Source organism: Eutrigla gurnardus, assembly GCF_963514095.1.
Source record: "Eutrigla gurnardus genome assembly, chromosome: 8".
NCBI lineage: Eukaryota > Metazoa > Chordata > Actinopteri > Perciformes > Triglidae > Eutrigla > Eutrigla gurnardus.
In genome coordinates, this window is record NC_139922.1 from 21,906,976 (window position 1) to 21,934,004 (window position 27,029).

Genomic DNA, 27,029 nt, shown 5'->3' on the forward strand with positions numbered 1-27,029 from the left:
TTTAATGCGTTCAGCCTTAGGGTTTTTCTTTTTTTTTGTGTGTGTGTGTGTGTGTCGTGCCTCGCCAGGACACTCTGTAGCAGAATACTGCTCAAAACAGGCAGGTAGACCATTGATCTGAGCAGTCGTCTGAGTAATTGTGGGAGTAGTTATGATACAGAAAGAAGGGCTTTTGTTTGCGCATGTGTACGCAAGAGGGAGAGAGTGAATGAGAACAAGAGAGAGGGAAAGAGAGAGAGAGAAAGAGAGGGAGGGAGAGAGACCTCACCTCTGCTCTCCTTGAGATGGGATTTTTATGGATGGGTGAGCTTGGTGAGGCCTGAGAACACATAAAGAGTCATTTTCAGTTTGTTGCAGGCAGTTAACCGTGTGTGCATGTTTGTTGAACTTCCAGTAATAGGGCTAGGGATTTTTTTTTTTCCTCAGCTGTTTGACTTTTTGACAGCCTTCCCTTATTATGCTGTATTGCACTGTACAATAATAACCACACGGTGCCACAGTGCAGGCACCGGGTAGAGCCATTTAGAGAACGTAAACGTCATTGTGAGCAATGAATTATTGCATTGCATGCATACAAAAAAAGTGTCCAGCGAGATTTAATTGTAATTCATATCTCTTACTGGCATTTTACAAACAGCTGTTGTATGTGTTGCTGGTCAAACACTCGTCCTAGATGCTGCTAGAAGCCACGGTGTGGGCTCTCTGTTGTTGTAACATAGTTTAATTCAGTAAGAGTTTCTTTTTTTTTGTTGCTGGTGGGCGGTTATTCATTTCACTAATATGTGAGAGTGTTATCGAACAGGCGATAGGGCAAATAATAAAGCCAGCAACTTTCACAAGTAGCAGGATATGTAGACTTTGGTCTAATCAAGTGCTCTCTTCACTTGTAAGTACCGTCAGAAATAGAAATTCAAGGTCTGTGCAAATCATTTTTTTTTCGTTCCTTCCGGATTAAACTAGAGTTGTGGCGCAATGGAGCACATCGATACATCACAATGTGTATCACATCTCAGTTTTTTTTCCATATGTTTAAAGCTAAGTGAATTACATATTAATGGCTAATCATTTTTTAATCATTGTTTTTAATGATTAGCCGTTCGTTTTAGCATTTGAAATGAGCCTGGGAGTCATGACGTTTGGCTGTGAACGATTAGTGATGAATTTTTGGAGCTTATCTGAATCACAGGAGAGTGTCTTAATCTGAAGGCTGCAGGGGTAATATCCCATTACTGTAAATGCCATCACAATAGCCTCCTTTAGGTTAACCCCCCCCTCCTCCTCCCCTTTACCTTTCCCACCTTCTTCTTTCACGCCTCACAACCCGATTGATCGCTCTTAATAGACAGCATGTCATCAGTTGACCATTCTACCTTGGCTGTCTGAGTTCATCTCCGCTTCACATTTGACCGCATTCTTCTTTCCATTTTTTTTCCCTCTCTACTCCTGCCGTCATCTTGTACACTGCTTTCATGTTAACCTGTCACTGCACCTTTGCCTTTGGTCGGCGCTCCAAGTCCACTCTGTCATGGTCTGGTTTGACAAATTGCCTATATAGATCTAATCATTACTTAGTGCACGTCACATGATCCCACGCACTCCAGATGTGGGTCGCATGGATTTACATGCACTTTTCACCATTTTCATACATTCCACCGGCCGCATGCTGCAGAAACTTTCATTTCTTTCAAGTCCCCTTGCTAGTGATGCAAGTGCTGTACAGTGATTTAAATAATAAGTGATGTTGTAATGTTTCTCCCCCCCCCTGAGTGTTATGCTGTCCATATAATACAAGGATTAAGTGATCAAAATATCCATCCTCTTCAAAAGTAAGCTTCTGGAACAAACCCCATTGTTAGGTGCAGGGTGGGGGGGGGGCAGACAAATGAGGGTGCATCATCAGGTGAAACAATGTGGCTTATTTTTTTGTCTTTGAAAGGACCGTGTTGGCAAATAATCTGATTCCCCTTCAGTTAAATAGTCACCATATTGGGAAATGTGCAAAACGGCCAATTATCTCATGACGTTAAAGTGATGGAGCATCAGTATTTTGATGCATGGCTCCCTGTTTTTGCATATATTGAAAGGTTTATGTTTACAATATTGTTTGTTATCCACAAAACAGTATCATTCACTACCATTGATAACTTGTCGCTTGGCTACAATTTATGCGCAGCAAGATGAGGGAGTGTGTTTTTGTTTCTGATATCTTGAACATTTTTCATCCCCTTTGATTAAGTCTGAGCTAAGGCTTATTTGGCTGACTGGGCTAATTTTGGAGCTAAACTCTTGGGGGTGTATTTGGTCCAGTGGATGGCTGTCATCCAACCTAATGATAACAGACATTGCCATAGGCCTAATTCAGTTTCACAGCACTTCTTACTGGACACAGACGAGAGCCAAAACGTTTATCCACAGAACTGCTTGTTCTGGTGTGATTCACCTCCCTCCCCATGTTACAGGTACAGCTACAAAAAAAAATAAAAAGAGCAGACGTTGTTGCACTCCTCACATCCTTAAGCCATATTAGCCGCTGAACTGTTGTGGGAAAACGTTTGCATTCAAACTGTTACTTTGGATATGCACCGCCAGCAGCGATTTCCTGAGTGATCTATAGCCAAAACATTAGCTTGCAATTTCTCCACAATGTGGGCACAGATTAAAAAGAAAAACTGTCACTCCCCGAGCGCTCTGAGACAGAGACGGAAGAGAGAGGGTTTTGCGTTCAGGGCTCGGATATTGATTAAAGATTTGTTTTTGTCAGCCTTTCCAGTCTCATGACCCTCGATCTCGTCTCTAGGGGTGGGGCCGGAGCAAGCTAGCATGACAGATACCCTTAAATTTGGCCCGAGTGTTTGCTTAGCAGCCAGGATCAGTGATAATCCAAACATTAGCCGACAGAAATATATATCTTTATATCCATTCGACAGACGGTGATGTGAATTGTAAAAGGGGTTGCAGAACCGTAGCCCCCGTGTTGGACACCGCTCCTCTCCCTGTTCAGCCTTTTGTATGTGAGCTGGCTAGAATGTAATTGGCTCCAGTGTGCCAGCTCGGCCGAGGCACATGCTCTCATGTAACAAGCTCTGGTTTCAGCCCGTCTTGCACTTCAGTGTTTTACAACCAAATAGTAGTTTTCTGTGTATCCCTTACTTGGCTAATGTACAAGCAGTCATTAAGCTTCGACTCCAAAAGAAATATTAAACCTTACAGGAAATGCAAAGAAGTGGAGTTCCTTTAAGGCTTTGATCAACTTCTGGATAAGAAAAATTTCAAAGCCAAATTTCTGTGGGTAATTTGTTGTTTATGCGCTGATCAAATCAGACAATTTGATTAGGACGAGCTCGCCCACTATCTTCGGTAACACTATTCCAAATCTGGCATCCGAAGCTATTCCCCTGTCGCCGGTTGTTTTCGGCTGATGCGCAAAGCACAATATATGTGGCTTTTCATGCCACAGTGGACAGATCTTTAATTAGCGAGCAATACTTTGTTGGAACACTCACAGTTCCTCCTTCACATCTGTGCAAATGCCCGGTGGAGGGAACCGCAGACACGCTGCAAACGAGTGTAGATGAATAGCAGCCGAAAGAACACAAAAAAATAAAAAGTGAGAAACCGTTTAGAGTTATGAGAGTGTTACGCTGTGGAAGAGAAAGCTCAGCACTCAACAACAGCTATGTTGAGTTCACCTTTGTGTGCTCTGAGAGCCTTTGAGAATGTTCTTGTGTAAAAACAAGGCCCCTCTCAAGTCAGACAAAGACTCCCAGATTAGAGAAGGCCAACTCTGAACATCTGAACAATAAGGGGCCACATCTAAACCACATGGTTTATTTAACAGCGCAAATCGCGGTACACTTTCTTTTTTTTTTTTTAAAGGAAAGTATTGCCACCCCGATCTGAGATATAGATAAAAACACTTGAGCACAGTAATCTAATGTCTATGTACGGTAGTCCATTTAAAACGCCCCTACTCTATATGGACCACCACGTGTATGACTCGACAGCTTCCTGCTTTGCCAACTTTGCTTTTTTTCCCCTCCGCATAGTTTAGTCTTAATTTAGCGGCGCAAAATTAACGTCCACACCAGCCTGCCTTGAATAAATAATGATTATGTCACAGCAAAAATACCTAGAATAAATGCAACACTAAGTGCTTTGTCCACTTCACTGGTGATGCTGACACCCACACCCACACACATACATACATATATATATAAATAAATATATATACATACATACATACACACACACACACACACACACACACACACACACACACACACACACACACACACACACACACACACACACACACACACACACACACACACACACACACACACACACACACACACACACACACACACACACACACACACACCTATTCGATTGCAAATCCTTTACACCCAGAGACTTCTGGAATTCATGATCCAAAGACATCAACAGACACTTGGCTTGCTCCCTGGCGATGCTCTGCCAGGCCGGTGCTGCAGCCCATATTCATGTCTTGCTGGTTTTGGGGACTTTTTTTTCTTTTGCAGCCTTCAGCCTGGTCTTCAGCAAGTGAAACAGTATATGCTCAGTTGGATTGTGTTGAGTTGACCTGGCCGGTCCAGAACTTTCCATAGTTTGGCCATAAAAAACAAAAAAACAAACAAAAAAAACAAAACAAAAAAAAAACAAAAAAAACTTTGTTTCCTTGTGTTGTGAGACTGTGGATTTAACTTTGCAGTCTACACACTGTTGCTCACCCAAAATGTACATACATATACATATCCCATAGATTTGAGATGACTCCCACAAGTATATTACATGCTAATGTGTGCTACAGTTAGAGGAAAAGTTGCGGAGAGCGCACGTGACGCAGGTGCACGCGTGCACGTCGGTTGAGTGAAAACAAGGGGAACTACTTTACTGTCGTTCGGCCCGTTGACTCGGCTTCTTGCGTATCAACAACACGATTAGCTGTTGAAGCTGCAGCAGTGGCAGCTCGTGGCTAGAGAGGCTGTTAAGGTAAATGTCCCTTTTAAAATCCCTGCTAGTCGCGATAAGTAGCGTCAAACATTTGGAGCTAACGTTTCCTTAGCTAAACGTGACGTTAGCTCCAAAAGAGAAAAAAGACGCCCCTCGTAAAGAACTCGCCCGAGAATCATCAGCTTTTAACGCTTTCTTCAGTATCAAGGCGCTCCTGTTAGAGGTGCGTGCGCACCCATGCATACCGTACAAACGTGAACTGCTAACACGTTATTCGGCACACTTTCAATGGTGCAAATTGGCCAAAAATGTAAACAAATATCGGCCAAGAAAACGGAGATGGCATTTCAAAATAAAATGCCTGTTGCGGCGGTGCCACCTTAAACTGAGTTATGTTTTGCATACATGGCAGGGAAAGTTATGGAGCTTGCCACAAAAAACATGTCATGCAAAATGACCTTTTATAAGATTGTGGACATTTTTGACATGGAGTAGAGAGATTTTATTGCATTTGTTAAGATCCTCCATGCTGTACATTTTCATCCCAAGTGTTTTAGCAGCTGGCACATTGAGCAGACCTATCCCACGGTAGATCCTCAACATACTCGAGACATATTCCAATTCTGTCTCAGTGGTGTCATAGGGGGGTGTGCCAGAGAGCAGCATTGGATCCTGAATAATCTGTGCGAGAGACAGACTTGCCATATGTATCTGCCACTGCTGCCGAGTGGTTGCAAAAAAAAAAAAGAAGAAGCAAATCTTCAGAGCCCATTTTGTAAGATGGGAGACCGCCAAGTCTTCATACTGACCCACGCTGAATCTGAGTGCGGATTCGGTGAGACTTTCTATTTGTGACTAGGCTTCAATATCGAAGGCCTCTTGCTCTTCCTCAGCTTTTTAGTGAAAGCATTAAAACTAGATTACAGCGTCTTGCTTATTTAAAGTAGAGGCTGTATGATAATATGTCTAGACATAAAAACAACTTCCCTTTTCGCTTTTTCGGTACCTCTCTGATCATTCAGTTGCAGCATGTTTTCCCGTTTCTGACGACGGGAAAGCGCTCTGGTGGTACCTAGGAGCAGATGCTGTATGTGATTCTTAATTGGGCGAAGCAAATGATTACAGATACCTGTGCAGCTCATATAAAACAGAGAGTACATGCAGAATTATAGGTACAGATGGAAATTGCATATACTACATATCTGCTCCGGCGTTCCTCCGGGAGCGATGATGTTCCGGCTTACGCGTTACACTCTGAGGCTCCGAGCCAGCGCCATCTCTGTGGACCCACTGTGTTCATTCCCACTGAATTTTCCATGTTGGGCTTTCTGGGCAGTAGCACACTGTTCCTCGCTGTGAAGTACAGCGAGGAACATACACTCTTGTTATACCCTCATAATCAAGTGCACTGCTGGATTATTTGTATGGGCTTCAAAGTGGTGTTTTGCTTCGGTTGAACTTTTTTTTTGCGTTCTTTTTTTTTTTAAACCTTTTTTTTTTTTTTTTTACAGTCAACTACTGATATCAGCCACCCCAGGGATCCATAGTCAGCACTCATATTCAGGCTTTTCTCTGTCTCTCCCTTTACTTGCCCATTCCCTAGCATCTCTACCCACAGTCCTATAAATATCAAAGAACGTTGTGTACCAGCTCTAATGTATTTTCAAGCAAAATTGCATCGCAGATAAATGCAACATTTTGAGTTATCTTTCGCGAATGTATTTACATTTGATCCAAACACATTAAAGCTGAATAATGTATTCATTTGCACATGCTTGGACATTACCTGGATTAAGTAACTCTGCATTCGAGATGTGCATTGGCGCAGATTTTAAATGCATTAGAAGCGTCGTATGCAAAGTATACCGCCTCTTGTAATACAGTCAACAGATTTTGTAACGGCCGATAATACTTTGATTTCGACTCGTACGGCAGCATTGTTTTCAACTTTAAACAAGATACTAAGCTCCTTTTTTGCATTTAAACTCACATTTAAATTGTTAATGATAAGATCCCCGCTTATAATATCCTAATTTTGTATGTGCATAAAATTATTTCCACATAAACCTATATATCATGCTCTGATTAAAAAACGCCACACGACTATAATAGGATTTTTCACAATCTTATAAATTCAACACGTTTTTGTCTCCCGAAACATATATAATATGTTTACATTAAGGCCATCTGCATATTTGAGCATAAAAAAAAAAGAAAAGGCAATGAAACATTTGAATGCATCCATGCATGAGGTCGTCTTTGAAACCTTACTGTTTTATAATGGTTGTGGAATGTAAATTACAGATTGAACGACGTACATTATGATGTAAGCATTGGGCCCGGTAATTGTAATTATTTTGCTGAATAATACACCACATTCTAGCGTGCAGCACGCAGATCTCCCTACTAAATCCCCATACGCTTTAAAATCACTCAAGGGTGTTTATTGTGTCTAAATAATGAATAGACGCAGCCTTTACAAGTTGACAGTGAACAATTTCTGGTGAACTCCCCTGATAGAATGCATTTCACAGTAATATCATTTAGCCAAGCACAAAAATAAAATGTATGCAATACTCTCTTCTTGAATTAATTTCCTAATTCGGTTTGGGGATAGTTATTTTACAGTCAGCGTTTTGCTGCAGAGAGACTGATAGACTGATAAAGAGGGAGATGAGCAAGTCAATACGGTATGAAGCTGCTGCTAATTGTTCTGTTTTGTCTTGCTTTTTTGTTCCAGATGAACATGGACATTTGAAAATATACCTGCCCAAGAAGCTGCTTGAATGTCTACCAAAATGCACCTCGCTGCCAAAGGAGAGACACCGGTGGAACACTAATGAGGTAAGGCCCCCTCTCTTATCATAGCACACTTCCTTTACACCAGAAGGCACGTCCTTTCAGACAGATCTGCAAACCGTGAACTCCCTTTCCATTAGGAAAAATCAACTTTCTCTTAACTACCTGCATAGGCTGCATATGTAAATATGTCCAAGTATGCCAGGTTTAATTCTTTCTCTGGTATTCCCTCTTCAGATTACAGCAGTTGTGCAAATGATTGTCTTAACTGTGTGAAAGGTTTTTCTAACATTCTCTCATATTTAAAATGTATTATGTTTAAAGTGTAACTACATTACATTTGCAATCACTGAAGTGAAATTCATAATTAAGCTGCATCATGTTTTTTCCCCAAATATATTAAGAATGAAAGGATATGAATGGATAGTCTGAGCTTGAATTGCGATACAGTATGTTCTTCTCACAAATATAGGAATTAACCATTAAATTAACAAACAAAAATCTCTTCCTCTACTTGAGTTGCAAAGTGTTCATCTCATCGTGCAGTTTATGTTTATTATGGATTTGCCAATGCTCATTCTGCAAGGAAACCCTGTTTGGCATGAATTTCAAAGTCAATTGCAAATTAAGTCTTATTCGGAAATGTTGTTTCGGCTGTATTTGGCAAGCATTATGAGGGACTGTTGATGTTTAACATTGGTGCTGTGGCGGCTTAAGGTGTCTCTGGAGCGTTCTATATTTGCAGCACATTAGGGACGCTAACACACCACTTTACAAGTCAAACCTGCAAATGCTCTGCTTTTGTACGACGATGTCACTGATGTGCCTTTCTATGGTTTTCCCTTTATAGCACCTCCAGCATTACTTAAACTACATTTTGCCTTGTTTGATATTTGTGGCATTACACATGTTGGAAAAATATGTTTTATATGGGAATATCGTCTGGAAAAGTGAATGGGAGAATGAATTACTGCGATACATTTTCATCTATTACAGGTGTGTGGTTGACACACAATTCTGTGTAGTAATGTTTAAAACACACACAAAAAAAACATTGAATACATTAAAAAAATAAAGGATACAGCCAGAAACAATCTTCACCATCTGCACACGCAGGGTTACTTATTTGCTCTTGCATTATTTTACCACATGAATCGACATATTTTCAGTCTTTAACGTGTTTTTAATGTATTTCCCTGACACGGACTCGCTGTATGTCGCTTCATTTGCCTCAGAACTCATTTGCCAGCCCTTTTCTCCGGGGACAGGTTGATGAGTTTATCTCTTTTGTCTCCAGTATTGATAGATGGAAACACGGGTTGTTCTTTTTCTAAGAATTACTGGTAGTAATTAGCCCTAAATACACACTATGACAAATCTTAAAACCAATATGCAAAAATCAACCATCCATGCTTTTGATTAACACATTGTGACCATATAAATATAGTCATCTGCAGTGATGAAAGTTAATTGACTGAAAAACAACCAGATGATAAGGCACCAGACAGGCTCGTTTCTAAGGAACAGGGTATTCGAAAGCACAATCCGTCTTTGACATCCAGTTAAACATTATTTTACACGGACTTTGTGTCCTCAATATATCTTTGAAAATAGATGAAGGAATTTATCTGTGGTAAACATGTGGCTCTGCAGGAGTAGACACAATTACAGTGGTGATTACTACAGCAAGGGGTACACACATCATTTCCAGTCTCCATCCAGCTCCATCTGTCATATCTGTGCTCACAAGCCCTGCCCAAAAAAAAAAAAAAAATGTATAACGCTTGTGTGTTTCTAATTGGCTGATGTTGTAACTTGTTTGCCCCGTCTGACCCGCATTGTGCTGCTAGCAGTCTAAATTAATTAACATGGCTTTGAAATTGATCTCAAAATGTAAGTCTAAGCATTTGCTGGGGGGTGTAAATGCTGTCGGCCACAGTTGTTAGCATGTCTTGTCATTTATTACCAAATGTAATCATAACGGGCATATTTCAGGAATAGCACCGTGTTGTTATGTTAGTGAGCTGCCGATTCAGCTGTGGATGTTTGGTGAGCTGATACTTTGGAAACAATAAGCCAGAAAAGACGGTTCCAGCGGTATTTTGGTATGCATGCCAGCCCTGTTTTTCCCAGGGTTGAAGAGAGCATGGCAACCTTTCCTAAAATCAAGGACATTTCTATTTAATTTTTTTTTATGCAGACCATGCAAATCGGAGTGTTTGTGCCTCATTGGTAGCAGACAGGCAGGAAGGGAGGGATCAGAGAGGCTCCTTCTCGGTGCAATTGTGTGACTCTTAGTGAAAGTGACACCTCATCAATTCTGTGCATATTTCTGGTACTAGCGCAGCATGCTTAATGCGCTAATTCTCCCCTTTTCTACATGTCTGGAATCCCGGGCGTCTGGTAGGTTAGAGCTGCTAATGTTGATTTGATATTCTATAATTCCCCCATATAGTTTGGCTGCTTTATGTCTGAAAACTGTTGTTGTTGGTATGGTGGGCTTTCATGGACTCTCCAGACTGTCCATTTTTAATTTTCATAATAGCTTAGGTGGTAATTAGCCAGAAATTGCTTTCTGTTGCGTTAAAGGTACACTGTGTAGTAATATGGGGGATCTGTTGGAATATGTTAATCCATACGTATGATTGGATTAACACAGAATCACAGGGAAATAAGAATTGTTGTCTTTTCGTTAGCTGAGAATGAGCTCTTTGTTTTTTATTTTGAAACACATCTATCTATCTATCTATCTATCTATCTTATCTATCTATCTATCTATCTATCTATCTATCTATCTATCTATCTATCTATAGAACATTTCACCCATTCACACACACATTCATACACTGAGGCCGCCACACAAGGTGCCGTCTGCACTCTTGTCTATTTCTCCAAACTAGAGGTAATACACGATATGGATGTATGGATAATACATTATACAACCCCACTTCAAACTATCTATTGTAGCAGTCATAACTCTCTGCCTTGTAGCCAGGTTATCATGTATCTATCCTTTCTTTTTGCACGTATCCACATATCCTCTGGACCTTGCACGTACAGCACGAAGGATTCATCATAAAGTGTCTATTGTTCATTTCCCCTGCTGCACACTTTTTTTTTTTTTGCAGTTTTACATCATTTGCACCTTGTTAAAATCTGGGATCATTCTGTCTCAGTTTCACTCAAAAAGACGTCCATACATTTAATTTGACTTTTGGAAACTTTAATCTGGATGGAGAGTTGTGGGGGGGGAAGGGGGGGCTGTGGTGTTGCTGGTGAGGTGAAGTGAAGCTAATGTAGAGCTATTCATTTCAGTCTCATTCTCATGATTCCCCCGTGTGGTTCCACGAGAAGGAAGGTGCGCAGGAATACATTTCAGGCATTTACCGGAAAATTAGATAAACCAATCAAATCAAAATTCAGGGGAGGGGATGGGAGTTTAGAGGGTTGAATGGTGCTCTCGTCATTGAATCATGAGCGGCGTGCACGGTGCGGATATGCTATCAGCCTTCAAATTATCAATGGGAGAGAAGTAGCTGGCGGTGCTTGAGAATTTAGCGAGAACAAAAATGTGTTATCGAAAGAGAAGACAAAAGGAGGTCATGATTGGAATCCAAATAATACATATTATCTTGACAGTTTTGTGATTTCTCATTTCTCGAGTTGCAAAACTAGAAATGCTTCCAGGAAGTCTCTATTTATGTTTGTCTCGCCGCTCTTTCAGCCGTTGATGTCCGCACGTCTCTCAGGCGAGGAACAAATCCTTGCAGAATTCCTCTCGGGTCTGCAGCCAAGTGTCATTGTGCGACCGGTGCTCCGGCACGATGACCTCTATTTTTCTAGACATTTCGATTGAGATTAGAATCTTTTGAAAGAAGGACGTCTCACACGGGGACGGCTTTAGGCTTATATCCCTTTCAAGATCAAACAGAGCCAGCGTGATGTTTGGTTACGCCGGCATGAAGGTTGCAGGACTCGAGACGTGCTGGAGAATTGCAATTTTTTACCAGCGCTTTTTTTTTTTGAGATGGACTTTCTTCTCTTCTGGTTCACGTTGGAGCTGTGATTCGGGCTGTGTGTTATTATAGGATTCACAAGTGTGTCATACATTTGAAAAACTACCAGCCGAAGAAAGGAGCTGATTCTATTCTAGCCAGACTTTTTCTGCTTTTCAGTTTGAGTTTGCCCCTTAACTATGTGCTTCTGTGGCAGCTCTTATGGGGATCAAGTTTGAATGACAGTATTTATGACTTGCTACTGGAGTCCTGAGGACAAGAGCAAGCAATATTTTCTCTGCTGCAACATGCTGGATTAGATGCCTCCTTGCAGACATACTGTAAACCTCGCTGATTTTTATTTTTGGCTCGAATGTGTGACATTCTAACGCATTGACAAACAGAGAAAATTTTGCCCAATTTTTGGAGAAGTGACTCCTCGTCACTCAGTCTTAAAAAAAAAAGCATGGGCAGAGAGGAGTACAGCATGAAGCCTTGGTTGAGGGAGGACACTGGGCCTAAGCTGGTGTGACACCCTCCGCCTTTAATGAAAGGCACAACGCTCTGAGTACTGTGAGCTCCCACTCAGCTTAGAGGGGACTGCTTCTGAACTGGTGCTGAACCAAAACAGACAAGAGAGCATCAGCTAAGACCTCCACCGGCCTGCTACACATTTAATGCCCCTGTCGTCAGAAATAATCCTCGCTCGCCTCACGCCAATGCCAGCGGCGGCACAGCGTGGTGCCTGCATGCAATATGCCACCGCTCAGGACGCCGCGGTGGGAAAAACGCTTAGCGGACTCACCGGGTCAGGGGTGGAACAGGCTGGGAAGCGCCGATCAAAAAAAAAAAAAAGCCCACAACAAATGAAATTAAAAAGGCGAGATCGGATAAACCCAGAGAGACCGGCGGTAGCGCTACGAGATAGGCGCTATAATGACGAGCCCGATCGGAAGCAGCGTGGTGCAGTCATTCACTCCTTATCTCTAAAACATCATTTGTGTTAACCTGCTCCACGCCACTGTGTTATCTGGGATCCTGCTGTTAGGATCTTTTATGCATCGGTACACACACTTGAATACAATCATTCATGCATCTGTTCTATAAAACAGTAGTCTCATTTTTATGTAAAATATGAAAGGATGACATGGAGATTTTCCCAAAGAAAAGTCCATTGTTGGCTGTTTTATGAAATTGCAGTTCACCATGGTGTCTGATGGTATTCACTGTTATGTAATGCAATGTGTCCAGCAGTGTACTCTAAAACCAAATGGCACTCAGTGTGTGCTCAGGCAGGTATTGGTACCAAAACAAAGCTCGACTTTAAAAGCACATCTTGTGCATGTTCAGCACATTTCACACCGTCACCTGCAAGCGGTCTAAAGTATGATGTGGCATTTGTTTCCAGGCTAGCTTCTTGTTCTCCTCTGAGCGTGCCCTCGCCAACTGTGACTTGCAACTCAGTTAAGCCCAGGGTAATTGATTAGAGGAGGTGGTGAGCGCTGCCCCCTGTCTGAATAACACCCACCGCCGTTACAAGTCCAGCTGGTCAATAGGAAACTTCAAGCTCAACAGCAGCAAAGTGCTGCTCTGATTAATTACCGCGAAAGCTAAACGCACGCTGCTGACTAATCCCGCTATTAATGTAGTTACCAGATGACAGCCTCACTCATTAAACACATTGCTGATCAGTTACCCTGAAAGCTTAGTAAGCCTTATATTTATATTTCATAAAGTAGAATCATTTCTTCTGGCGTTATCTGAGGCGCACTTCATTTCCAGCCAAAACGTTGCACTACAAAAAGAGTGAAGGGGGGGGAACCCTGCACGACCTTCTACAGTTATTAGACAGACGGGCCTCAAGTTGAAGCGAGTACATGCCTGCATTTATTAATAGCGCTGTATTCAACACCAGCTCAGCCATTACCACCAAAACAAATTAGATTTTGTGTGGAGTGTACTGCAGGCCGGAGACTCCTGCTGCAGAAGCTGGAGCATCCCTTTTGGAATATCCTGACCTCATTAATGCTCCGTCTTGGATAAAAGCTTCCCTACTTGTGGCTTAGAAGGACAGCGTATTAGAGATATCTATATCTAATGTTAATATTATTATTATTATATCTGGCTACCTTCATCGGCAGTTCCTATACACGTCGAAACCTGAGCCGTCGGTGTCGTATTATCAGTGCGCAGAGAATTCACCTAATCGAACGCAAGGTCACGCTTGATTAAATGTTTATCTGCATTTGAGCTCCTCGCCACGCGTGGCTTTCTCTGTGGAGAGTAATTAAAATGACTCCCACCAATTGCAAATGTTTACAGAAATGTTCATTAGCTTCTCCGAGGCAATCAGTGGAAATGAAAGGTCATGTTTGCCCCATCTATCTGTTTGTCTGTTTATCTGTGTGTGTTTGTTGTTTCTTTTTCTTTTTTTTTTTTTTTTTTTCATATTCTGGGTTAGAGGCACGCAATGTACATGAACAGGAATATAGCGTTTGAAGAGAGCGGGACGAACCGAGGTTCAGATTGCGTTCATATCAGCTCGTCATTGACCGGGTTTAGTTGGCGAGACGCTGCTCGGGTCAACTTTTCACTATTACCTTTGTGTGTTGTTTGCGCTCGCATGCGGTTTACCAGATATATTTTGGGGAGCTTTTCTTTCATCATTTGGCTGACGACTGTAATAGGCGGGCAGATGAGGAATTGGGGGAGTTTCTTCGGATGGCTGACTTCATAGAAACTTCCCCGTGAGCTTGATAGCTTCACTGATTGCTAGCGTTGTTGCTTACTGTGAAGTGTCAATTGCGAGGCGACGGTGTAGTCAGGCAGTCGTAATGGGAACCCACCAGTCAGGTCATCGAGGGGGTCCCCACATGCTACAGGGACCCCTTTGCCTTTCTTTTTTTCTCCTCCTCTGGATGTGCACACCAAGGCGGGGGTCCTCAGTATCCTCTGAAGACAGGGGTATCCACTCAAAATTGCATGACCTCTATTGTAGCAGATGCAGGTCACTCTGCCTCCTGTGGGAAGCCTCTAAATTGAACCCAGCTTGTGTCTTCGATTTCTCTCCAGCTCTCTCTTCCTCTGGTCACCCTCCTTTACTCTTATCTTCTGTCTCTTTCCCTTTTCCCTCCTGTGTTCACTGAGCTGCAAAGCTATTCAGGTATAGACTGAAAGATTTCTACCTTTCTATTTTTTCTTCTTCTTCTTTCTCTCCCCCCGAATTGCTGGGTCAGGATTTTTCTGTGCGGAACCATTTTGTAATGGAGTTTAACTTTATTTACTAGATAAAGGAAAATGAGGTCTGCATTTGATGTGTGCACCTATGCTTCAATAAACTGTTATATTGTTCCATATAGAGTGGATGTTCGTACGAGTGGCTACCCCTGTTCCGCCGGCCCTGAGTGGGATTGAATGGCAGGACTCCACATTATCTCCACTAATCTAAGATACCTTTTTCAGAGCATATTTGCAAGCTGCTCTGCTTTTTTTCAAAACTCAATCTTTGTATGGAATATAAAAGGTTTTTTTTTCCAGCGATGGGAAACAACATGATTGAACTGTTTACCAGGTGAAGAGTTTCGAATAATGTTCTTTTAACTCATTTCAGATGATGCTTCACTTCACGTATCTAAACTTTCTTCATCAAATAATTGTTCTATTTAGGATTTAGACATTTCTTTTTAGAATATTAAATAAAATAAATAAATAATTGTATGATGTATTTTTTCTCCAGCAGCCATGAACAGATGTGAAATTAACAACAAGCAGCCTCTCTACCCGTTTTAGATAGAGAAGAATTTATTTGGAAAATCACCAAAAATGGAAACAAAAAGAAACCCAAATTGGAGCTTGGAAGGAAAATCTGCTGCTCACAGATGAGGCAGATCAGAGAAAAAAAAAAACCTATAATAAAAGAGACATTTTGCATCACATTGACAAGAGTAGACAAAAAAAAAAAGATGTGTGGAGGGAGATTGCAAACAAAATGAATACCAGCTTTACCCACCCTGTGGAATACAGAAACAGTGACTTTACATTCTGTCAGAAGGGCGTTGGGAGATTACATGGCATACAAGAAAAGGCCGCTGTTGCAACTGGTAAACTATAAAAATGACTCCATTCTGAATTATGTATATTACTTTGGATAACGTATTGTTTATCACCATTACATTGTTTAGCGAGTGTGCTTAATGCTTCGGGACTGCTGCCTGCACCATCGAGTTTTTCGGGCTGACGTCTTGTCTTAAAAGACAGCAGGAGAAGACACAGTTTGCAAAGTAGCCCTTTTTGTAGGTAATAAAGTATCATACCCCTCCACCAGACTGTGAGGATGCAACAATATAGATAGTATAGACAGGTATGTGCATAATAGATGTGTAGTGGGAATGGTTGCTTGAGTTATTGCCTATCCACCTGAATTCATCCCTTCATAAAACTTGTTTCCACGTTCATTTTTGAAATAATCTCAGAGTCTCTCAGGATGCGAACCCCGGGTCCCCGGTGGTGAAATCCTGTTCCATCATATGCCAGAAGTAGCTAATTTATAACCTCCTATAGATGTTAAGAATATGTATGTGCATGAGCAATGTGACAGCTTCTTCCAAGAGAATAAACAGACTGCTTTTTCAAATCAATAGTTTAATAGTTGTAGTAAAGTCATAACAGTTTTTTTGTAAATGGTCTGTTTTGAATCAATACCTCCTCCATTATAAGCTGTCATTATGAGCTCACAATGGTTTGCGCTGTATTTATTCCGAGGCTATAGTTTTGATGATTGCATTATACCGTGTTGCACGCCTCCCTGGTGTTCTGTCCGCTCTCCGTGGTTCCCGCCCAGACTGAATGTGCATTTTAAGTGCACCACGTCGCCTCTAGATAGCTCTATGTTACATAGCTCTACATACAAACTTTTTGGAAACCTCCAATACAAAAAAAAATGTTCCTTTGCCGGGCTGAGCTCGGGCTGAGTTCACATTCACGATGCCTGCAGGATCCAGTTATGTTTTTTGTTGTCCATTTTTAGATGTTCTAAGTTGTTTCGTAACGCTTCATGTAGCTCGGTATTTGTTCGGCTCTACTGCTCGTCCCATTTTGTATTTTCGCCAAGGTTAAACAACAGCGATGGTCGGCGGAAGAACACCATGTATCTTCCTTTTTTTTTTTCGTCGAGAGAGTGAAAGCGGGGAGAGAGGCTACTTCAACGACTCCTCGGAGGAAAGAGGATCTTTTTTTAGAGTATCAAAGGGGAGCGCATCACTTCCACACTATAACATGTTCGGATGGAGTTGATGTCGGAAGATACTTCATCTGGCACCGGACGGAGGAGGCTGCTCTCAGAGAGGAAATTTCACAGACGTTCTCCAGGAAATCCCTTTGATTGTTCTTTTGACTCGGTAGGAGGCCTGGCGTTGGGGTAATCACTGAAGGCCACATGGGTTCTTCTGAGTCATGGCATCCTTCCTGCTTACCACACTCACTTTCTTTGGTCCATCTCTCTCCATCACCGTCTCTCTCTCTCTCTCGCTGTCTCTCTTGTTGTGTGTTGGTCTTTGATCTCTAAAGGTCCTTGAGAATGAGGAGCCAGCAACAACAGCAGGCCCGGGATTCTCTGTGGGCCTGTTTGGATCCCAGCCCATCATGCCCTTTTCTATCTGATGGACAGCTCCAGGCATGGCAGCGCCTCTATAGCCCTGCTGCATTAGGCCTTCATCTGATTAAACCCGCTCTCATTGTCAAAGGCGGGGGAACTACAACTAGGGCTATCATTGACCTTGTTTGTAAGCAGCAGAGACCGCCTTAAAATGCAAGGTTTTTTTTATTTCTTGCATTTATGCATCCTTTTTAATTCATTTTGATAATATGTTTCTTTGCCAAATAGGTTTTTTAGCTGATAGTTGTAGCTCTACCCAGTTTGGGGAATCCCGCGTTTAATGGAGCCGCATGCTGTCCAGCTTATATTTTTGTAGTTTTAGCACTCGTGCTGCATGTGTTAAAACGTTCATAAAATTTGCAGATGTGCATTTGGCAGGTTGACACAACTGGGAATGCATCGCTGACTGAGCTGTCACTTCTCTTGTGTTAAACCCGGCTCTTCCATCGAGAAGGAACGAACTCACAAGGTGTTTACATAAACTCAGAGATGCTTATGAGTCGAGGAACCCAAATTATGATTATTTTAAAGCACAATTCTTTTCAAATATAGTGAAATACAAAATTGATAACTTTAAAACTTCCATTTTTAATACTTTGTCTGCACATGCACTAGGGTTTGCCTTTCTTTATCAGTGGATAAAAAAATATATCTTGTTTTTTTACATTAATCCTGCATAGGTCGCCCTGACCTTTTGGGATGTGTTTCAGTGAATCACAGTATCAAAGGTTATTCCCCACAAGTTCATTGTTTTTTTAATCAAAGCTGCCCATTCAGGCAGCTCGTAGGCTCCTGGTCCAGCAGGATTCAGACGTCCTTTTGGTTGGATGTCCTTGAGCCCCTTTGTTCATCTGGGCAGCATGTGAAGTCCCCTTTTCTCTTCGAGATGTTTACACATCAATAAAACGGGCTTGAATTTGAAAAATAAAGCTGACAAGGACATAATGATCCATCCCACAGTTCCCCAGATCCAGGACTGAGCAAGTTCTTAAAAAACCTTTTCTAGCGCGGATAAAGTTGCAGAATAAGGAAGCTCTCTGTAGGTTTCTCTTCTAATGGCTGTTTAAAGTGATAGGTCATTCATTGTGTCATTTTTCAACGATCCGTCCCGCTTTTTGAAGTCATTTGTGCAGCAGAAGTGAGTCTCCTAAATGTGTATGTCAAAGAAATGATTTCCAGGATAAGCTTAAAGCTAATTAAGGCCTAATTATGATGGGAACGCAGATTTATATGTTTATTTTATTGCTCAACTCTCTTATTTTTTGAAACAAAAAGCAATGGTATAAATTGTGGTCTACCATTTCTGCTACTTGTGCTACACTGCGAGCAAAGCGGCATATACCCGGTTTAACAACATTTAAAAAGATGATATTAACCTTCCCATTGATGTGAAAAGAGGGTTTTTTGAATTAATGAATTACATTGACGTGATTTGTACGTGAAATATTTCCAGCGCAGCAACCTCCCAAGATATGCGGCCTGTTTTAATCCCCCCTATATTTCAGAGCTTGTAAAGCACCGGACCTGAAACTTATTTGAGTGAATGTACATTACAGATAGCCAATGTGTCTGACACAGCACTCTGATTCCTTTGTGCTTAGCTGTGGGTTTTAGTACCTTCTCTGACCGGTGACATTGGTTTAAGCTGTCTTTTTCATCTATCTTTACTCTTTATACTGGAGGATTTCCTTTCGGCATAATTGAATGCCCTCTGCCTCCCTTTTTTTGGAGACAGTTTGTGGGATATTTGTCGCTTTACACAGCCATGTACGGGAGGTTGTTGTTTGACGCCTTCATGCTGGTTGGTGTTGATTTTATTTTGGGGGTGAAAGACGGAATTGTTTGCTCTTCAGCTCGAGCCTAAAAAAGGTTAACGTGTCAACACATAAATACATTTTCTTTCTTCCATCCCTTTGCCTGTCCTTTATCAGAACCTTGAAGCACCATTGAAATTCTGCACGGCCTTTTGAAATCCCTATAGATGAGGCAACATGGACCCACAGTGGTGTTCCCACTGCAGGATATTTTCTTTTTGTAAATGATGTTTATATAGCATAAGTAGAAAGGAGTGAAAGAGCTTTGATGATATCTAACAATAAAAGTGCTTGGAAATCTCCTCTGGACTGGAGGTATGAATGCTTCCACTGTGCTGCGTTTCCCCCCCGTGGCATGTTCACTTCCTCAGTCGGAGATGCTGGCAACCGATTCCTGTGCAATTTCACATCGTGACTCTTGGGTTATATTATATGTAGCCGATGATGCGTGACACACTGAATCAAAACGTGCTAATTGCAAATTTAGAACGGCAAATCTGCAGTATGGAAGAAAAAGCAGAAAAAAAGTTGCGGGTGGGTGGAGGATGGATGTATGGATGGATGTATGGATGGATGGATGGATGGGTGGGTGGGTGCACAGCTGGTTATAGCCTGACTATTTTCTCTTGGCCATTTGTATTAAACTGGATGTGTTTTGTTTCAGATCCAAACACACATTCATCATTTCAATATTTTAGTGAAACACATTTATTCCCTTTTTTGCCCAAAAAAATGGGTGCTATTCAAATTGAACGACGCTCTTCTGTGCTGGTTTACTGGGCAAATGATTGATGTTTATGTTTGTTTTTCTTTCACTTGCGACGGTTTTTCCTGACGCTTGCGTGTATCTCCGAACTGCAAAAAAAAAAAAAAAAATCTCCACACGCAGTTTGCGAGTCTCTACTTCGCTGCTAACTGCAGTTTACAATAAAGTCAGCCGTTACACACGTCTTCATTAAATGCAGGTTGATAAACCGTTAATCCATTCAAGCACTGTTTTACTTCCATCTGTTCTTGTCCGCCCACGCGCTCCAACACACAAAGAGAGAAAACTCCCTCCTGAGTATTTCTTGACCGAAAACAAAACGGCCTCGTCGTCTACGGCTCCGATGTCTGATGATAAAGGCTGTTTCTTTTTTCCCTTTCTTTATTTTTATGGACACAACTCTGTCTCTCTCTGGGTCGAGTCACTCATGTGACCTTTAAGAAGATCATCTCCCGTATTTGGTTTCCAAGTATCGTGTATATTATGTGAATTGATCATAAGAGGAAGAGATATGTTCCAGTAAGACTGTGTAAGTGTGTGTGTGTGTGTGTGTGTGTGTGTTAAGCTGTGCCTCTCTATTGCCATTCATGTAGTGTTGGGGTTAGGTCAATATTATATTAGCACTGCCATCGCATTTTCCACAAGACCATGAATAATGTAAACGTTATATATCCTTTCATATAAATACAGCCCATTATCGCTCCGTATCCTTGGGTAGACGTGAGACGGCTCATAGTGTCTTCCAACAGATTTGATTAACCTTATTGCACGGTATCGCCAAATGGTGGCCTAAAGTTGTTGCCACGAGAGATAGCCCCCCCCCGCCCGTTCCAATGGAGAAAGAGACCTTATAGTGACCTTGTTGGAGACAATCAATGGCCTTTATCTCCCCCATTGCATAATAAATCCTACCAAAGAGTTGGTCCACACATCCCTGTAATGTATTGACCTGCGCTGCCAACATTTATCAACTGGACTCGCTGGCTAAATAATTTAGCTTTTGAGCTTACACCGTACTTAGTCAGTGGCTCCCAGACCAAGTTTGGCCTGCCACGTTAGATTGATGTCCTCCACAGAGAGTAAAGGATAGAGGGGGATATAACTTTATTAACCCGTCTCCGCCATACATGGCAAATGCTAGCCGAGGCAGCACAGTATACTCTGCATGCTAGGCTGGCGAATATGTAGTAGTCTGCAACTGTAGTACTTAGGAGTGGTTGGTATTGAATGACCTTGGTAAAAGCTTTCGCTATGCTGGAGTCAAAGGTGCAGGCCACCTCTAAAAGGAACACGGTTTTTGAGGGACTTTTCATTCACCGCTACGGAATCTGATGGATTGGCAGACAGACGTGGAAAAAGTATTTTTTGAGGGTTTGACACGGGGAGCGCTTGTGTATTCTCACTGAGGGTGGAAAATGGTTCGATATGTCGAATTATTCCGTCATGACATGCTATGTACATTCCCTTTGTAAGCGTAACAGCCATTCAAGACGTGTGACATTGTGTCAGTGATCTGTTCTCTGGTGTGATGCAAGCAGAAAAAGAAAGTGATAGAAAAGTTGAGTTTGGTGGGAAGGACTTGTAGTCTCTCTCTCTCTGAGACAGCAAAATGTAAAAAAAAATGTAATTGGAGAGGTCGTACTACAAGGACAGTCACTGTGCATGTTTGCCAATACAGTCTACAGTATATAACACCTGTGCAGTTTCTCATCTTTGTACCCAGAATCAAATCATTCATCTTCCGGCTTCTGATTGTCCTTTTTTTTTTTTTCTTATCTCACAAGCAAACTTCCCCCGTCTCAGACAGTCACAATATATCCCACTCTGCTTGAAGATAAGGAAACCCTCTCAGACAGTAGTTATGTCCTATATTAGACTGATTTTTCTCAACTGTACGTTTATGTTTGTCCTACTCACTTCTTTGCTGTTGTATAGCCACAGGGCCTCCAGTCAGAGCCTCTTGAATCAACATAAGAGCTTAAACGACTGTTGTCGGCCGAGGCAGCAATCAACAGTGAAATTGCTTTCATTTACAAGAGCAAACTATAGATTTTTGCTAAGACTTTTAGTGGCAGGTATAACACCCGAAAGCTTGCTTGAGATCTCAAATCAGAGTAATTGAATAATAAAAAAAAAAAAAAAAAACCCACACAACATTTTCTTTCAGCGTTTGGCAGTTTCTAGAAGTGCTGAATTTCTGTTGATGGTATGAGTAATACTTAAAGTTAACCCTGCAGTCAAAACAAAGAATTTCTGAAATATCATTAGACATGCCCGCAAAAAAAAGGAAAAGAAATAAAAGAGCACCAGATAATGTAGATAACAACTCTAAACTTTGTATCCTGAGTTGTGAATTAGAGGGCGAACAGCAAGTTTAAAGTCATATTTCCATGTTATTTGCTTCTTTTCCCAGACTCTTCACATTTCTGTTTTGCTCGGGCTCAACTCCCTCCTCTCGGATATTTGTCCTCTGTATTAAAAAAAGAAATTGATGTTGCCGATGACTTTTAGTAAAGTAACACCAGATTAGCATACTCAGCTTGAATACTAAACAAGAGGAAGAGGACGTGCCCGGGCTCTGGCTGAACCTTGGTCCAAAATATCCATTTTAACCCAAATCATATTTGCCAAGATGAAAGAGGGAATTGTTCTGATAGGCTGATCAAAGCGGTGTATCGCTGCACTATAAAGGGACACCTGGAAACTCTAATGGAGAATTCTGTTGTAGCAGCGAGCGCACCGGGCAATACATAATGTATTTGTACATAATGTTTATGTAAACATCTGCTCGGGGGTGTTTTTAACTTATTTATTTGATTTACCTCGCTCTCCCTGCTGGCGTGGCTGATGATGTGCTGATCTTAATGGCCAAACCCAGGAGCGTGAAGACTGGTTTCCTGGTGTCCTTGGTGTTTCGAATGCTTATTACGATAAACATGCAGTATTTTGGATGGGCGTGGCTCCGCGAGCCGCATTACGGACGGTCTTGGCTTATTGAATGCTTGTTAACACTAAACATGCAGTATTTTGGATGGGTGTGGCTGGCCTTAGATTACCTTAAAATCCTAAAAAGAATGAATTTGTTTTAAGGGATAATCAAAGACAAATGTAATAATTTGCATTCATTAATTTAGTACTTGCTAACCTATTCTTGTTTTTGCAATTTATCCCCCTTCAGGCGAGATAAATCTGTATTTTAATGTAATACATGATCTTTCCAGCATCACCAAATCTTTAGAGCCACACACGAATACTTGATGTCTACTCTGTGAGATCATACCAGAGTTCTTAATGTTTACGAGGTTGCCACATGTTAGATGTCATTAAATCCCTTTCAAATTGTTTGGACTTTCTTGACATACAGTGCAGTAAAATCTTTGCAGATTGTTTAAACGTGGAATATGTTAATGCAATACGTTTCAATAATGTCACACATTCTGTCATTTACCCTAAAACCATGATACATGTTTGGAAGCGAGACATACCCTGTGTCACAGACACGGCTGAACTTCTGTGATTCAAACAGAAGGGTGGGGCGAAGCCAATTCTGCATAAATGTAATACCTTTCCCCAGATTGCATCACCGTGCACGCGCCAATAATCACAAGTATGCTGATGGAAGCTTAAGATATCAGACTGTGGCAAAAGCTAATGTCTGGATCAGATCGAAACAACAAACACACTGACGTTTTAATACGGATCGTCTCGGTGCCGTGCAGTAAGGCGTCAAATAAGAGGATGTGTGTTGTCACTGCGTAATGAAGTACATGGAGCTCCTGCTAGCGGCCTCCCAAACCCTGTTAGCACAACATGCTATCTGCTGCCAGTGTGCTGACATGATGGCTTTTCCAGTGAGTGAGCAGCGCTGCCAGTAGTGTCTGGGCTGGAATGGGCTCCCGGTGTAGAAAGGAGGGGGGAAAGCGAGGCTCCATGCTGGCTCTATAAATACCCCTGTCACGCTTCTATCAAATCAGCGCTGCACACTAAAGGGCTGGCGTGAGTGTTTGAGGGGTGTTTTTCACACGCGTCCTCAGAGGTCCAGAGGGGGGGGAGGAAAGGTCAGTGTTACGGTCAATAGTGCATTCATACGAGTAGGATTTCTCCGTGATGTTTATCGTGATGGGTGTCGCGAGATAAAAAGTATCATTAGAATTAATTATCCCGGAGGTTATGGGAAAAGGACTGTGAAATTGCTGCATCCCATCGCCGTTGCATTTATCATACTCCACATGGCTGTGCGGATGCGAGATGAATCGCTGATTTAGACGTTAACCAAACACGCATTATTAGCATATATTGCTTTCAAAACATTGGCACTGTTGTCCTCCCGGTCTGTTCCTCTCGCTTGGAGATAAATGGCACGACGCCGTTTGATTTTTTTTAGAGCCTCCACAAACATGCTTGCATTTGTTCTTTATTTTACTTTAATGATAGTTTCAAGTCGCGGTCCCTACTTTCTACAAGCCCTCCTAATTAAGTGACAAGTTTTCTGGACTGATGCCACTGTAGATAAAACATTTTGTCTGAAAGTGTTATAAATCAATGTGAGAAAAGTGTTTCTAGTTTCATTATCTGACAAACGCTATGGTTCAGTTTTGTGAAAGGAAAGATCATGGTTTTAGATTATGATTAATATTTAATATATTGTTACATTCATTTGTTCCCTAGTTTTTCTCCAGAAATGCAGCAGTGGGGGAACCCTTGATTTTTTTAACGCCACCGCCACAGCTGCTTCCTTGTGCCGAGGATGATGAAGTTTCCAGGGAACGGGTTGATAATCCTGACACTGCATCCTCCCTAAGTCAGTGAGCCGTGCAGTATAGATATGGATATGTCGCTGGCAGATCGGGAGGTAGATTTCCCCATCTACACCTCCTGTGGTGGCTGGTGCCTCGGGGGAGCAGCTATGTAAATAATGAATGCCGGTGGGTGTGAAACATGCACAGATAACCTTCAAGTCAGGTGTGGATCAGTGCCTTCACATTAGCTGATAGGATTAAGGTTAAAATCGACGGAAATCTCGACATAAGAAAAACACAAATCGTGGCGCAGCAAATAGCAGGTTACATGGGTACGGAGTGTTTCGGCTGATAAGGACAGGTAGAGGTAATCACGGGGGACTGGTAATGGCTCGGCAGTATGACTGTTGGAATGACAGACTTGCATATCTCTGCCTTCCTCTAGTTAAATGCCACACTGAGCAGCCCGGCCTTCTGTGAGCTACATTCCAGCTCAAGTTGTTTGACAAGATGTGAGACTCCCGAGTCGTGTTTAATGGCGGTTGATGAGCAGCGCATCTTGTAAAAGTGAATGACCTGCGTATTCAAATGACTGCTGGACTTTTTTTCATGAAACGTCGGGCGTCAACGGGGATGTGCAAACTTGCGTTTTACTGCCAGTTGCCGGTCTCAGTGTTCAAATATGGCAATCTCAGTGAGATCCTCCTGCGTCTGGGCTCTGTTGTTAGAGAGGGGGGGGGGAAAAAACTCATTGAGCATATGTCGGCATCCATAAGAGAGGGGGAAATGCGTAGGGAAAGAAAACTAGTCGGCTCTGTTGTCCCATCTGTCTGTGGAGGACTTCGTGCGCCCGACAGCGGCCCGCTAGTTCCTCTTCCTCACAAGTCGGGCTCGTGCTGCGCAACAAACGGTGCCCCTACGATTCTCTCATCTCCGTCACGATGCCCCCGCTCACACTCACTTCAGGTCGAGTGACATCACATGGTTGGAGGCTCGTGGATAAATGTGGGGAGAATGAAATCCACCTCGAAACCACATCCACCTCCAATTAAAGTAAGGCAGTGTGTTTTCTTTTTTCCCTCTGATGAACACTTAGAAGTTGTTAAATTGAAATAATGGCCGTGGAAATTAGTGGCCCCTTCTCAGTATTTGGCTGTGTGAGAGAATGACACCTGGAGTAATAACTCCTTCAACCGGAGTCATTAGCATAAACAGCTGTAACACAATGACCCCTATTCAAAGATATCCGGGGCCCGCGTGTTCTCCGACGTGCGTATATCGCCCCATCTGTCTATACGTTCTCTATTGTATATCCGCTCAGCTCATCACCAGCAGCACTATACTTTTAACAACACAACACATTGCATTGGCATTGCCTCAAGGTCAGACACTGATGATGTCCATCTGTGTTTGATTCTTATTCCCCCCCCCCTCCCCCTCCAGCGAAAATGTTTATGTTCTGGCATGAGGAAGTAGAAGGTGAGTGAAAGAGAGACCGCCGTAGAGATGAAAAGGTTCGGGTGTCGTCGTTAAGCCGAGCTCCAGGCCGGTCCTGAAGGACAGTTAAAGCTAAGGTCCAGACCGAGCTTAGAGAGAGGGGGGGGGGGGGGGGGGGGGTTGGAGTTAATCCCTCCCTCCTCAGGCAGGTGCATCACAAAGGCTAAACGTATACATAGGCAGAGAGAAAGTTGGGATAATTGAAGTCTGCTAAGAAATGAACATGTGCACCCTGAGGGTGAGCCATCTCTGCTTTGTGGTATTACTTCTTCATGTTATCAAGGTAAAAGAGATGGGGGTTTCATTGCCCAACCTTTTTAACATTGTTTATTGCTACCCAGCTTGGGAATTTAACAGAGAATGGAGGTTTGGAGCTTTAGTGTGTGGACTAGCTCGGCTCCGTGTCTACACTTTTTGGTAAAGCTGCTTCAGTCAGAAATGGCCGCCGGCGACTGCGTGTTCACGTGTCAATCGCAATAAACTTTCAGCTTAGTATTTTGCCGAATGAGGAGTTTTATCGATCATCGTTGTCGGGCTTCCCGTGTTTTATTGATGGAAAAGGCGCGGCGACGACGTGCGCCTTTTCGCTGACCCAAGGAGAGGGAGAGGGCGGGCGATCATTTTCCGTTCTGCTCGCCTTAATCGTTTGTGACGCCGCCCGTTGTCTCTACAAGGTGTCTTTGTCTTTGACCGTCCCGATTCCCCTCTCAGCAGCAAACAGCCAAAGTCAAATTGAATCCAGAAAAAGGAGGATTTTAAACGGAAAGATAAGGGGGGCAGATATGCCTTAAT

The 27,029-nt window shown here is 42.3% G+C and overlaps 1 protein-coding gene across 1 annotated transcript in view; it reads left to right on the plus strand.

The window, feature by feature from the left end:
• Positions 1-27,029, plus strand: part of camta1a (calmodulin binding transcription activator 1a) — a gene marked incomplete at its 5' end in the record, with an annotated part of 268,682 nt that overhangs the window by 5,260 nt on the left and 236,393 nt on the right. The window contains 1 exon segment of the mRNA XM_084016249.1: positions 7,715-7,818. Within this exon segment, the coding sequence (XP_083872375.1) occupies positions 7,715-7,818 (104 nt within the window).